The sequence below is a fragment of the Scyliorhinus torazame genome, chromosome 12 (genome assembly GCF_047496885.1).
Source record: "Scyliorhinus torazame isolate Kashiwa2021f chromosome 12, sScyTor2.1, whole genome shotgun sequence".
Lineage (NCBI taxonomy): Eukaryota > Metazoa > Chordata > Chondrichthyes > Carcharhiniformes > Scyliorhinidae > Scyliorhinus > Scyliorhinus torazame.
The window spans coordinates 70,136,038-70,148,061 of record NC_092718.1 but is presented as its reverse complement, the minus strand read 5'-3'; the positions used below and the strand labels follow the sequence as shown (position 1 = coordinate 70,148,061).

The window sequence follows — 12,024 nt, the reverse complement described above, 5'->3', positions numbered from 1 at the left end:
AAACAAGATAGTAACAGAAACTATGCTTGATCCACAGAATTCCAGAAGCTCCAGGAAGAGAGAAGAGATGAAAAGGAAGAGGAGAGAAGAAAGAAGAGAACAATGAAGACATCATACGTGTTTTTCGTTATCATTGTCATTTGTATTCGGTTACGCGCAAACGCGAACCCCCTGACCGCAACTCCCCCCAGCAGTCAATGATTCACTTCCCCACAGCACCCAGAGCCCAGTGACAAGTAACAACACACCATCATGGTGTGATAGGTTTATAACGTGGTACTCCCTTTCATATGTAATTGAATCCCTTTTAGCACTGGCGATATTCTGCAGCATCGTGCAGACTATCCGCATGAGAAAATGGTGAAGGAGAGCCTACCGCTCTCGTACCCTGGTATACAGGATAAGATCCTCTACTTTTGGTTTTCACCAGGCCCCCGAACCCCTTGATCTACAATAAAGGACATTTGTTTTGTGTCATTTGTGAATAAAGGAATATGTCTCATTTGCAACTGAAAGATTGTACAACTCTGAGCTTGACCACCAAGCCAGAGGGAAATGTGAATGCTGCTATTATTTTTGTATTGTTAGGAAGTTAGTATGATTGGATGTTTAAGTGAGTGTAGTTTATGGAAGATAGTTAGAGGTACCGTATTTTTATATATATGTTGTACTGCATGTCCCTGTTGTGACATGGCGACACTTAGAATTGTCAGTTAAAAATTTCTTGCATAGTTATGGTCAGTGTAAAGGCCAGGGAAGAGTGCTCGCTGGGTCAGGGAGTGAAGACGACGCAGTTACGTGATCCTTCACGCTTCGCGTTAGGGATCACAAGGAGGGTGTGTAGCCACTTGGGTTGGCATCTTCCCGACTTTAAAATGGAGATCCGCTAAGAATGCAGGGAAATTCAGTCAAACACAGGAAAAACAAGTAGGTGCAAAGTTTCCTGTATATCAGAACTTGCAGGAACCCAGACAGCACTGAAACTAACAACTATCTACATATTAATGAGCGATCCCCGGGAACAATTGGAAACAGTTAAGGTAAACAAGGCCAAGCCAGACTCCTCGGCGCCAGCAGGAGCCAAGACTAAGGAAGGCCAACGGACACTTAGGAACCGCCCAGCGATCAGGGAACAGCTCCAGTATTGGAGAAATCGATCCAAGTGATCAGAACTTAGTCCAATCACTTGGAACCAGGTACGGGGTCCGCCCAAAAGGGCGTAAAGCCCCTGGGGACTATAAAATAGAGTCTCCATGTTCAATTTGTCCTTCTTGGCAGGGTCTCTCAGCAGCTCGAAACAACCCTTGACCGTAACCTGCCTAGTGGCTGCACCAACAAGAAAGTCTCCAGTCAACGCATGCTATGTGATAGGCGCTCCTAGCTACCAGTCTATACCAGCTTTGAAGCCAGCAGACTCAGAATCGAATGAAAGGCCATTTGTTCCCCTGACCTGGTGGGCCAGTTCCAAAGCTAAGTATAGGCCTTTTAGTGTTAGAGATAGTCTAGTAAGTAGAGTTTTATGCATGAGTAGTGATTGACTGTGTATAAAAAATGTGTTTTGACTTGAAACGTACTAACTGGTGTATTGAGATATTGATCAGCACTTGAACTTGAACATAGTGGTGGTATCATAAAGGTACCTGGTGACTCAAGAGCAAAGGTTATAGAAACAGAGCAAATTAAGGAAAGACACAACAAACAACATTTAAGAGCCAACCAAAAGTTAGCAACAGCGGTTAGAGACACCTCCCAGATACAGGAGTGTGTGTCATAGAGAGAGGGGGGGGTTAGAGAGACCTCCCCAGATACAGGAGAGTGTGTCAGAGAGGGAGGGGTGGCGGGTTAGAGAGCCCTCCCCAGATACAGGAGTGAGAGAGAGGAGGGGGGTGGTTAGAGATACCTCCCCAGATATATAGGACTGTGTGTCAGAGAGGGAGGGGGGTGGTGTTAGAGAGACCTCCCCAGATAAAGGAGTGAGAGAGAGGGAGGGATTAGAGAGACCTCCCCAGATACAGGAGAGAGAGAGACAGAGGGTTAGAGAGACCTCCCCAGATACAGGAGTGAGAGAGAGAGAGGATTAGAGAGACCTCCCCAGATACAGGAGTGAGAGAGAGAGAGAGGGTTGGAGAGACATCCCCAGATACAGGAGTGAGAGAGAGAGAGGGTTAGAGAGACCTCCCCAGATACAGGAATGTGTGTCAGAGAGAGACGGGGGGGGGGGGGGGGGGGTTTAGAGAGACCTCCCCAGATACAGGAGTGTGAGAGAGAGGAGGTTAGAGAGACCTCCCCAGATACAGGATTGAGAGAGAGAGAGGGTTAGAGAGACCTCCCCAGATACAGGAGTGTGAGAGAGAGAGGGTTAGAGAGACCTCCCCAGATACAGGATTGAGAGAGAGAGATGGTTAGAGAGACCTCCCCAGATACAGGAGTGTGAGAGAGAGTGGGTTAGAGAGACCTCCCCAGATACAGGAGTGTGAGAGAGAGAGAGTTAGAGAGATCTCTTCAGATAAAGGAGTGTGAGAGAGAGAGGGTTAGAGAGACCTCTCCAGATACAGGAGTGTGAGTGAGAGAGGGTTAGAGAGACCTCCCCAGATACAGGAGTGAGAGAGAGAGAGGGTTAGAGAGACCTCCCCAGATACAGGAGTGTGAGAGAGAGAGAGGATTAGAGAGACCTCCCCAGATACAGGAGTGTGAGAGAGATAGAGAGAGGTTTAGAGAGACCTCCCCAGATACAGGAGTGAGAGAGAGAGAGGGTTAGAGAGACCTCCCCAGATACAGGAGTGTGCGAGAGAGAGGGGTAGAGAGACCTCTCCAGATACAGGAGTGAGAGAGAGAGAGAGGGTTAGAGAGACCTCCCCAGATACAGGAGTGTGAGAGAGAGAGAGGATTAGAGAGACCTCCCCAGATACAGGAGTGTGAGAGAGATAGAGAGAGGTTTAGAGAGACCTCCCCAGATACAAGAGTGAGAGAGAGAGAGAGGGTTAGAGAGACCTCTCCAGATACAGGAGTGTGAGAGAGAGAGAGTTAGAGAGACCTCCCCAGATACAGGAGTGAGAGAGAGAGAGGGGTAGAGAGACCTCCCCAGATACAGGAGTATGAGAGAGAGAGGGTTAGAGAGATCGCCCCAGATACAGGAGTGTGAGAGAGGGTTAGAGAGACCTCACCAGATACAGGAGTGCGAGAGAGAAAGGGTTAGAGAGACCTCCCCAGATACAGGAGTGAGAGAGAGAGAGAGAGAGAGGGTTAGAGAGAACTCCCCAGATACAGGAGTGTGAGAGAGAGGGGGTTAGAGAGACTTCACCAGATACAGGAATGAGAGAGAGAGAGAGAGGGTTAGAGAGACCTCTCCAGATACAGGAGTGAGAGAGAGAGAGAGAGGGTTAGGGAGACCCCCCCAGATACAGGAGTGTGAGAGAGAGGGGGTTAGAGAGACCTCACCAGATACAGGAATGAGAGAGAGAGAGAGAGGGTTAGAGAGACCTCCCCAGATACAGGAGTGAGAGAGACAGAGGGTTAGAGAGACCTCTCCAGATACAGGAGTGAGAGAGAGAGAGAGGGTTAGAGAGACCTCTCCAGATACAGGAGTGTGAGAGAGATACGGAGAGGTTTAGAGAGACCTCCCCAGATACAGGAGTGTAATGGCGGTGGGGGGAGGGGGGTGGGTATTTAGAGAGACATCCCCAGGTGTAGCAGTATTTTGAGAGGACTGGCCTGTATTCCGCTCAGACTCATTTCTGTTCCACCACCTCCTCCTCTAGCTATCAGTGATGAGAGTTTCCGTTTGAATTTATCCGAGTTGGTGGTCTTGAAGGCGGGACCGAAATCTGCGGGAGAATCAGCACGGATGTTAGTAACCATCTGTGGCCATGCCAACCCCGACCCCGCACATTCCCCCCTCCCAATTCCCCACGCATGTCACCAGCCCCCTCCGCAATGAGGAACACACAGCGAGTACCTCCCAGCCTTTTTCACTCCAAGAAACCCTCACTGCAAGCTATGTCTGACAGAGACAGAGAGAGAGAGAGGGGGAGGGACTGTTGTGTTTTGCTGCTTCGGATAACACAGGCTGCTACTTGATGCAGTCTTAACAAAGGATGCTCCAGACTCTGAAATGTGTTCAACGTGTTTATTGAACTATTAACACAGTTCTCAAATGAGTTCGACTCTCTGGTAATCTAACTGTAGTAACTCAGTCTAACTGTACCAGCTTGCTCTAAGCCACGTGCTGGGGTGTGATGCTGCTGATCAACCCTGTCTAACTCTCTAGATGTCTGTCTGTGGAAAGAGGCAGGGTGTGAGTGCCTCATCCCTTTTATAGTGTTTATGTCATGTCCCCTTGTGGTGATGCCACCTCTGAGTGTCCTGACTGCCCATTGGTTGTGCCCTATTCTGAGTGTTCATTGGTTGCATGTTTGCATATCATGACATCTCCCCCTTTTTTTGAGATGTATATACATGTGAATGTGTCCGTCTAATGTGACTGACTGAGGAATACAGAACAGAACAAACAGAACAAATGCTGATAAGTCCAGTCTCTGACTCTTGCGTCTGATCCTCATGGATCGCCGGAGAGGTGGTGGAGGGAATGACGGTGTCTTGACAGGCGAGTGTGAGGCACGACTGGTGGCCTCGTGGTTCAAGATGTCTGGAGGTGGCAATTCGACATGTGGAAATGGAGGGGAAAGTGGTTGTGGACAAGAAACTTTTCGCAGAGCCCTTCGATTCCTTTGCACAATGGAGCCATCAGCCATACGTATGACACAGGATCTGGGCGCGGCCTGTCGAACAACAACAGCTGGAGCAGACCACCCACCATCCGGTATCTTGATCCTGAGTGTGTCTGCCGGGGATAACACGTCCAGATCGGTGGCATGTTTAGCTTGAGGCTATGTTCATGTATGCATCGGAATACTTTCTTGAGTCACGACACATGTTCCTCTGGGGTTGTGGACCAGATTATGACATCGTCAACAAAGACACGAGCCCCTTCTGTTCCCTCCATCATCTGTTCCATGATGCGATGGAAAATCTCTGATGCCGAGATGATGCCAAATGGCATTCGGTTGTAGCAGAACCTGCCAAAAGGCCTGTTGAAGGTGCAGAGCCTTCTGCTGGATTCTTCAAGTTGGATTTGCCAAAATCCTTGGGATGCGTCCAATTTTGTGAAGAAGCGCGCGTGTGCCATCTCACTCGTGATTTCTTCCCTCTTAGGGATGGGGTAACGTTCCCGTATAATGTTTTTGTTTAGATCCTTGGAGTCAATGCAGATGCGTAGGTCCCCCGAAGGTTTCTTTACGCACACCATCGAGTTGACCCAGTCGGTTGGTTCAGTGACCTTGGAGATGATGCCTTTTTGTTGTAGACTCGTGAACTCTGCTTTCAGGCGCTCTCTCAGTGGAGCAGGGACTCGTCGTGGTGCATGGACCACTGGCTTGGCATCAGGCTGCAGTAGAATCTTGTACTCGTACGGCAGTTTGCTCATCCCACTAAATACATCTGGGTGCTGGGTTAGGATGTCATCGATGCTGGTCTGAAGATCCGAATGGGACGGCGTCATGGTGTAGACCCTTTGAATGAGGTTCAGTTGCTTGCAGGCGTGCGCACCTAGCAGGGACGCCCTGTCTGGTTTAACAATCTCGAAGCGTAAGCTTGCTTGTGTGTGTCAGCTGGACACCTGCAGATGGCAGGACCCCAGTGCCTTGATTGAGTTTCCATTGTAGTCCAGGAGTTTGCAGGCAGCTGGAAGGATTGTGGGGGGCTTCTCGATTCCCTTGAAGTCCACCTGCAAAATCAGGTTGGCGAAGGCACCTGTGTCCAGTTTGAACTGAGTGGGGCAGTCGTTGACCTTCATCACTGCATGCCATTCGTCCTCAGAATCCACGGCCAGGATTGATTGGACTCGCGATGTGTCCGGTGTGGCGTATTCGCACTTCGTAATAATGCCCACTCGGTAAGTGTTGTCCAGGTATTCATCATCTGGATCCGCCGCACTGCCTGGATCAGAGTCATGCATTCGGTGTTGCACACTTCTGGTGCACTGCTAGAACATAGAAAAATACAGCACAGAACAGGCCCTTCGGCCCACGATGTTGTGCCGAACCTTTGTCCTAGATTAATCATAGATTATCATTGAATTTACAGTGCAGAAGAAGGCCATTCGGCCCATTGAGTCTGCACCGGCTCTTGGAAAGAGCACCCTACACAAAGTCAACACCTCCACCCAACACTAAGGGCAATTTTGGACACTAAGGGCAATTTATCATGGCCAATCCACCTAACCTGCACATCTTTGGACTGTGGAAGGAAACCGGAGCACCCAGAGGAAACCCACGCAGACACGGGGAGGATGTGCAGACTCCGCACAGACAGTAACCCAAGCCGGAATCGAACCTGGGACCCTGGAGCTGTGAAGCAATTGTGCTATCCACAATGCTATCGTGCTGCCCTTAAGAACAAATAAATCTACACTATATCATTTTACCGTAATTCATGTACCTATCCAATAGCTGCTTGAAGGTCCCTAATGTTTCTGACTCAACTACTTCCACAGGCAGTGCATTCCATGCCCCCACTACTCTCTGGGTAAAGAAACTACCTCTGACATCCCCCCTATATCTTCCACCATTCACCTTAAATTTATGTCCCCTTGTAATAGTTTGTTCCACCCGGGGAAAAAGTCTCTGACTGTCTACTCTATCTATTCCCCATATCATCTTATAAACCTCTATCAAGTCGCCCCTCATCCTTCTCCATTCTAATGAGAAAAGGCCTCGCACCCTCAACCTTTCCTCGTAAGACCTACTCTCCATTCCAGGCAACATCCAGGTAAATCTCCTTTGCACCTTTTCCAAAGCTTCCACATCCTTCCTAAAATGAGGCGACCAGAACTGTACACAGTACTCCAAATGTGGCCTTATCAAAGTTTTGTACAGCTGCATCATCACCTCACGGCTCTTAAATTCAATCCCTCTGTTAATGAACGCTAGCACACCATAGGCCTTCTTCACAGCTCTATCCACTTGAGTGGCAACTTTCAAAGATGTATGAACATAGACCACAAGATCTCTCTGCTCCTCCACATTGCCAAGAACTCTACCGTTAACCCTGTATTCCGCATTCATATTTGTCCTTCCAAAATGGACAACCTCATACTTTTCAGGGTTAAACTCCATCTGCCACTTCTCAGCCCAGCTCTGCAGCCTATCTATGTCTCTTTGCAGCCGACAACAGCCCTCCTCACTATCCACAACTCCACCAATCTTCGTATCGTCTGCAAATTTACTGACCCACCCTTCAACTCCCTCATCCAAGTCATTAATGAAAATCACAAACAGCAGAGGACCCAGAACTGATCCCTGTGGTACACCACTGGTAACTGGGATCCAGGCTGAATATTTCCCATCCACCACCATTCTCTGACTTCTATCGGTTAGCCAGTTCGTTATCCAACTGGCCAAATTTCCCACTATCCCATGCCTCCTTACTTTCTGCATAAGCCTACCATGGGGAACCTTATCAAATGCCTTACTAAAATCCATGTACACTACATCCACTGCTTTACCTTCATCCACATGCTTGGTCACCTCCTCAAAGAATTCAATAAGACTTGTAAGGCAAGACCTACCCCTCACAAATCCGTGCTGACTATCCCTAATCAAGCAGTGTCTTTCCAGATGCTCAGAAATCCTATCCTTCAGTACCCTTTCCATGACTTTGCCTACCACCGAAGTAAGACTAACTGGCCTGTAATTCCCAGGGTTATCCCTATTCCCTTTTTTGAACAGGGGCACGACATTCGCCACTCTCCAATCCCCTGTTACCACCCCTGTTGACAGTGAGGACGAAAAGATAATTGCCAACGGCTCTGCAATTTCATCTCTTGCTTCCCATAGAATCCTTGGATATATCCCGTCAGGCCCGGGGGACTTGTCTATCCTCAAGTTTTTCAAAATGCACAACACATCTTCCTTCCTAACAAGTATTTCCTCGAGCTTACCAGTCTGTTTCACACTGTCCTCTTCAACAATATGGCCCCTCTCATTTGTAAATACAGAAGAAAAGTACTCGTTCAAGACCTCACCTATCTCTTCAGACTCAATACACAATCTCCCGCTACTGTCCTTGATCGGACCTACCCTCGCTCTAGTCATTCTCATATTTCTCACATATGTGTAAAAGGCCTTGGGGTTTTCCTTGATCCTACCCGCCAAAGATTGTTCATGCCCTCTCTTAGCTCTCCTAATCCCTTTCTTCAGTTCCCTCCTGGCTATCTTGTATCCCTCCAACGCCCTGTCTGAACCTTGTTTCCTCAGCCTTACATAAGTCTCCTTTTTCCTCTTAACAAGACATTCAACCTCTCTTATCAACCATGGTTCCCTCACTCGACCATCTCTTCCCTGCCTGACAGGGACATACATATCAAGGACACGTAGTACCTGTTCCTTGAACAAGTTCCACATTTCACTTGTGTCCTTCCCTGACAGCCTATGTTCCCAACTTATGCACTTCAATTCTTGTCTGACAACATCGTATTTCCCCTTCCCCCAATTGTAAACCTTGCCCTGTTGCACGCACCTATCCCTCTCCATTACTAAAGTGGAAGTCACAGAATTGTGGTCACTATCTCCAAAATGCTCCCCCACTAACAAATCTATCACTTGTCCTGGTTCATTACCAAGTACTAAATCCAATATTGCCCCTCCTCGGTCGGACAATCTACATACTGTGTTAGAAAAGCTTCCTGGACACACTGCACAAACACCACCCCATCCAAACGATTTGATCTAAAGAGTTTCCACTCAATATTTGGGAAGTTAAACTCACCCATGACTACTACCCTGTGACTTCTGCACCTTTCCAAAATCTGTTTCCCAATCTGTTCCTCCACATCTCTGCTACTATTGGGGGGCCTATAGAAAACTCCTATCCAGGTGACTGCTCCTTTCCTATTTCTGACTTCAACCCATACTACCTCAGTAGGCTGATACTCCTCGAACTGCCTTTCTGCAGCTGTTATACTATCTCTAATTAACAATGAATTTACAGTGCAGAAGGAGACCCTTCGGCCCATTGAGTCTGCACCGGCTCTTGGAAAGAGCACCCTACCCTACCGCTGTCGGAATTGGGAGCGCTGGCTCCTGACTGGTGGTGCAGATCTGCACAGGGCTGCATAGTGGTTTGGTTTCCCACAGTTTAAACAGCGTCTGCCTCTTGCAGGGCAGTTTTTTAAAAAATGCACGGTGCCGCAGTTCGCACACATCATGACGTCTGCTCAGTGCGTTGTTGCGCATGCGCGGTGCGGTTCATAGACGTCTGCACCAGCGCAGTGCGGTTTTTGGCCGTTTCGTGTTCCCGATTGCATTGCGCATGCGTCGGGCCCCTGGAAGAGCGCGCAAAATGGCCGTTTACGCCAATGTGGAGGCGCTGCATCCGGGAGATGGCCTGAACACTCTCCACCTCGTGGGAGGCTTGTTTTTCACTTTCTGCCGTTTTGTACTGTGATTAGCGATTTTTAGAGTGCTCATGCACAGTACACGTTTCAATCACGACTGGCAGGGTCATGTGCATGATTTTCAACAATTGCTCTCGCAGAGGATCTGCGTGGACTCCAAAAACGATTTGGTCTCTGATCATGGAGTCAGTGATATCACCGAAGTTGCAGGATCACGCTAGCAGTCATTAGATAGGAGGTGAAGGATTCGGCTTTACCTTGCATCCTCTGCTTGAAGATGTAGCGCTCAAAGATTTTGTTCTTGTCCACCTTGCAGTGGCTGTCGAATTTGTCCAGGATGGTTTGGTACTTCGTTTTGTCCTGCCCTTCAGAAAAGTGAAAGGAGTTGAAGATCTCTATTGCATGGTCACCCGCAGTAATGAGTAGAAGAGCTATCTTCCGAGCATCGGTCGCGCCATTGAGGTCGGATGCTTCCATGTATAGTTGAAATTTCTGCTTGAATGATCGCCAGTTGGCACTAAGATTGCCGGTGGTCCTGAGCTGATGAGGAGCCTGAATCTTGTCCATTGTGCCTGTATGCAGTAGCTGGTTGTCACGGATCTTGCTGAGTTGAACTAAATAGATTGAACAGTCACTCCTGGTATCATGTTGTGTTTTGCTGCTTTGGATAACACAGGCTGCTACTTGATGCAGTTTTAACTAAAGGATGCTCCAGACTCTGAAATGTGTTCAACGTGTTTATTGAACTATTAACACAGTTCTCAAATGAGTTCGACTCTCTGCTAATCTAACTGTAGTAACTCAGTCTAACTGTACCAGCTTGCTCTAAGCCACGTGCTGGGTTGTGATGCTACTGATCAACCCTGTCTAACTCTCTAGATGTCTGTCTGTGTAAAGAGGCAGGGTGTGAGTCCCTCATCCCTTTTATAGTGTTTATGTCATGCCCCCTTGTGGTGATGCCACCTCTGAGTATCCTGACTGTCCATTGGTTGTGTCCTATTCTGAGTGTTCACTGGTTGCGTGTTTGCATATCATGACAGAGACGTGGAGAGGTTTAGGGGGTAATTCCAGAGCTTAGCGCCTCCCCAGGCAGCTGAATGCAAGGCAACCAATGATGGAGCGATTGGAATCGCGGGATGATCGAGAGGGCGGAATTGGAGGGGTGCAGAGATCTCGGAGGATTGTAGGGCCTGGAGGAGGTTACAGAGATCGGGAGGGTTTCAGGGGCTGGAGGTGGTTACAGATATAGGGAGGGTTGTAGGAGCTGGAGGAAGTTACAGAGATAGGGAGTGTTGTCGGACTGGAGGAAGTTACAGAGGTAGGGACGCTTGTAGGGCCAAGGGAGGTTACAGAGATAGGGAGCGATGTAGGGCTGGAGAAGGTTACAGAGATAGGGAGGGTTGTTGGGCTGGAGGAGGTTACGGAGATAGGGAGGGTTGTAGTGGCTGGGGGAGGTTACAGAGAGAGGGAGGGTTGTAGGGGCTGGAGGAGGTTACACAGCTACTGAGGGTTCTAGGGGGGAGGAGGTTACAGAGATCGGGAGTGTTGTAGGGACTGGAGGAGGTTACAGAGATAGGAAGAGATATAGGGACTGGAAGAGATTACAGAGATAGGGAGGGTTGTAGGGGCTGGAGGAGATTACAGAGATAGGAAGAGATGTAGGGACTGGAGGAGGTTACAGAGATAAGGAGGGCTGTAGAGGCTGGGGGAGGCTACAGAGATAGGGAGGGTTGTCGGGCTGGAGGAGGTTACAGAGATAGGGTGGGTTGTAGGGGCTGGGGGAGGTTACAGTGATAGGAAGATTTTTAGGGGTTGTTGGTGGAGGTTACAGAGATAGGGTGGGTTGCAGGGACTGGAGGACGTTTCAGAGTATGTCCCCACGCCATCGTGAAAACTGTGGTCTTTTTACGCCAGGAAAACAGGCTTCAAAAGGCCACAGATTCACCGTCTTGCAGGGGGCTAGCAGGCAGCTGTCAGAGCTCGCAGCTGTAGCTGCCGATACTGCCCCCTGCACTTCTGGATCAGGGGTCATGCATGGGCACGCACTGTGCTCCATGGCAGACTCAGCCTGCGGACCTGGACCAACAAAATAGTGCCTTGCATTGGGCGCTTGCCTGCCCCGGACCGCCCACACACATAGTCCCCCAGTCCCGAATGAGGCCCCCCCCCGCGCTCCGATTGGCCCTGCCCCGACTGTAGCGATCCCGGACTGAGTCCGCAGCCACTACGCGAGGATATCGGACAGTGGGACCATGATAGGTCCACGCCGTCGGGAATTCGGCCGGTTGTGGACGGAGAATCGCTGGGCGGGCCTCAGGCAAATTGCCTGAGGCGGTGGATACTCGGCGCGTACGCTGGTTTTCGGTGGCGGAGAATTCCGAAACTGCCGCCGGTCCCGATTTTGTGCAGGAAAACAAATTCTCCGTCCTGTCACCGAACGCAATGCGGAGAATCCAGCCCAGTGTGCGGGATGAGGAGAGATTTGAAAACAACGACAGCTTTAGAATTGCAGCGTTGCCGTTCTGGGACTCAATCCGTGTCAGCGAGTGAATGCTGGCGGGCAGGCGGGTGTG

At 49.4% G+C, this 12,024-nt stretch overlaps 1 protein-coding gene across 1 annotated transcript in view; it reads right to left on the bottom strand.

The window, feature by feature from the left end:
* LOC140387056 (von Willebrand factor A domain-containing protein 7-like) overlaps nucleotides 1-12,024 on the bottom strand; it is a 209,621-nt gene that overhangs the window by 131,018 nt on the left and 66,579 nt on the right. Inside the window, exon 8 of the mRNA XM_072470067.1 lies at nucleotides 3,712-3,824. Within this exon, the coding sequence (XP_072326168.1) occupies nucleotides 3,712-3,824 (113 nt within the window). The remainder of the gene's footprint in view (nucleotides 1-3,711; nucleotides 3,825-12,024) is intronic.